Raw genomic sequence first — 1,586 nt, 5'->3', positions numbered from 1 at the left:
GGATGACGACATCACCGTTCGCATTTACGTGATGTCGTACGTTCCAAATATTCGGACCATCCTCGATTGCCTCGTTGAAATCGAGCGCATTTGCCCGTTGGACTTGTTTGAAGTGTTGGAGGAGGCGTTCGCCAACCCGAGGGGGGTCCAGAATGGGATGGCCTTGTCTGACTCGCTGCACAGCAGTCGTAACAAGATTTGAACCAAATACATCATGCCTAGGCGCTGGTGCCCAAGCGCCTAAAATGTTGCGTTATATTCAAGCATAGTTTTTGGTGTACATATTTGATTTCTGCATTGAATAGTTCGTTGGGATTGGTGGTGGTGGCAGCCGCAAGATCCGTGTGATACACTTGCCATTTCCAGAACCGGCAGGTTGTGTCATTCAGTGGTACGTTTGCCATCATGATTGGGGGCATCCACCATCGGAAGAACTTCAGTCGAAACTTTCTCACTCCTTGTGACATGCCATTCCACTTAGCCTTGACACTTCTTGCTAAAAAGTCCAGGTGCACCCGATCAATGGCTTTGTGCATGCGGTGTATTTCCTTGGACTCTTCGTCCCATTCTTGCCAAGTAAATTTGAAGTTAACCGGGTAGTCTCGGCACTAAAAAGAGTCTAAAATTATCAGATTTTGGTTGGTTCTTCGTACCATTTCCATGACGTGGAAAAACACATAATATACTCAATTGCGGCGCCAAATGTCGCCCGTATTCCATTATACTGTGCGTCGTCTGCATCGCCCATCATGAATGGCAAAGCGAAGTTGCAGTTAGTTTGGAATGCGTTTTTCAAGGCCTCGAGCAGCCAGGACACATCCCCAGTCTTTCTGTGGGAGGTAATCCCGAGGCACAGTACGTGAAAGGAGCCACCAAAGTCCGAGTACCCAACGACGAACAGAGGGTACCCCGACTTGTTCAAATTGAACGTCGTATCCATATGTACCATAACACGTATGTTTGGGTGCTCAGTAACAACGCTGCGATAGCGCTGCAGCAGCGTCATTGTCGTTAATACAAAAGTGTACGTTGTGAAATACGTGTATGTGTAATGTACCAATTCGCAACGGGTCCAAATCTGAGCCATCTCCGACTTGAAGCAATTCGTCGGTTGATGACGTCCTTCGGATGCGTCTGCGACACCACCTGGCTGAAGCCATTTGGTCCATTCTTGACGCAGCGCTTGCAGCGCTTGGTCCGTGTTCACATGCCCCAACGTGGTGGACCTGAGCCGCTTCACAGCATTTGTAACTTGCCCAAGAGTTGGACAGGGGTGGTCGTCGGCTTGACCGAAGCGACCTCAATAAAGCGGTACAACGCAGCTGGTTTTCTCTGTGGGTCGTCGGAAAAGTTCAAGCAGTCTTTCTTTCATAGCAGCATTCACCTTTTAATAGGATTAGTATAAGCATTGATGTCATGATACCTTTGCTTCACGAGGAGATCGGAGCTCTCGCGTGAGTGGCCGTTTGTGAACATGAGTTCCTTTCTGCGTCACAATGGTTTCCTGTGTGAAATGACATTCGCGGAAGAGGTACTGGGCTTGGCAGAACGCAAAACGAGCATCGTTTGGGTCACAAAGATTTCCT

The 1,586-nt window shown here is 48.6% G+C and overlaps 1 protein-coding gene across 1 annotated transcript; it reads right to left on the bottom strand.

The window, feature by feature from the left end:
- Window positions 1–24: 24 nt before the first annotated feature.
- Window positions 25–1,504, bottom strand: H257_19502 (hypothetical protein; the record flags this gene model as incomplete). Its single annotated transcript, XM_009848643.1, has 5 exons — window positions 25–240; window positions 860–991; window positions 1,058–1,234; window positions 1,300–1,365; window positions 1,424–1,504. Coding segments are annotated over 5 exons (672 nt in total), but the record flags the coding sequence as incomplete, so codon positions are not given.
- Window positions 1,505–1,586: the final 82 nt, after the last annotated feature.

Source organism: Aphanomyces astaci (assembly GCF_000520075.1).
Source record: "Aphanomyces astaci strain APO3 unplaced genomic scaffold supercont1.705, whole genome shotgun sequence".
NCBI lineage: Eukaryota > Oomycota > Saprolegniomycetes > Saprolegniales > Verrucalvaceae > Aphanomyces > Aphanomyces astaci.
Note: the sequence above shows the minus strand (reverse complement) of the source record. Positions and strands in the feature narration are given on the sequence as shown.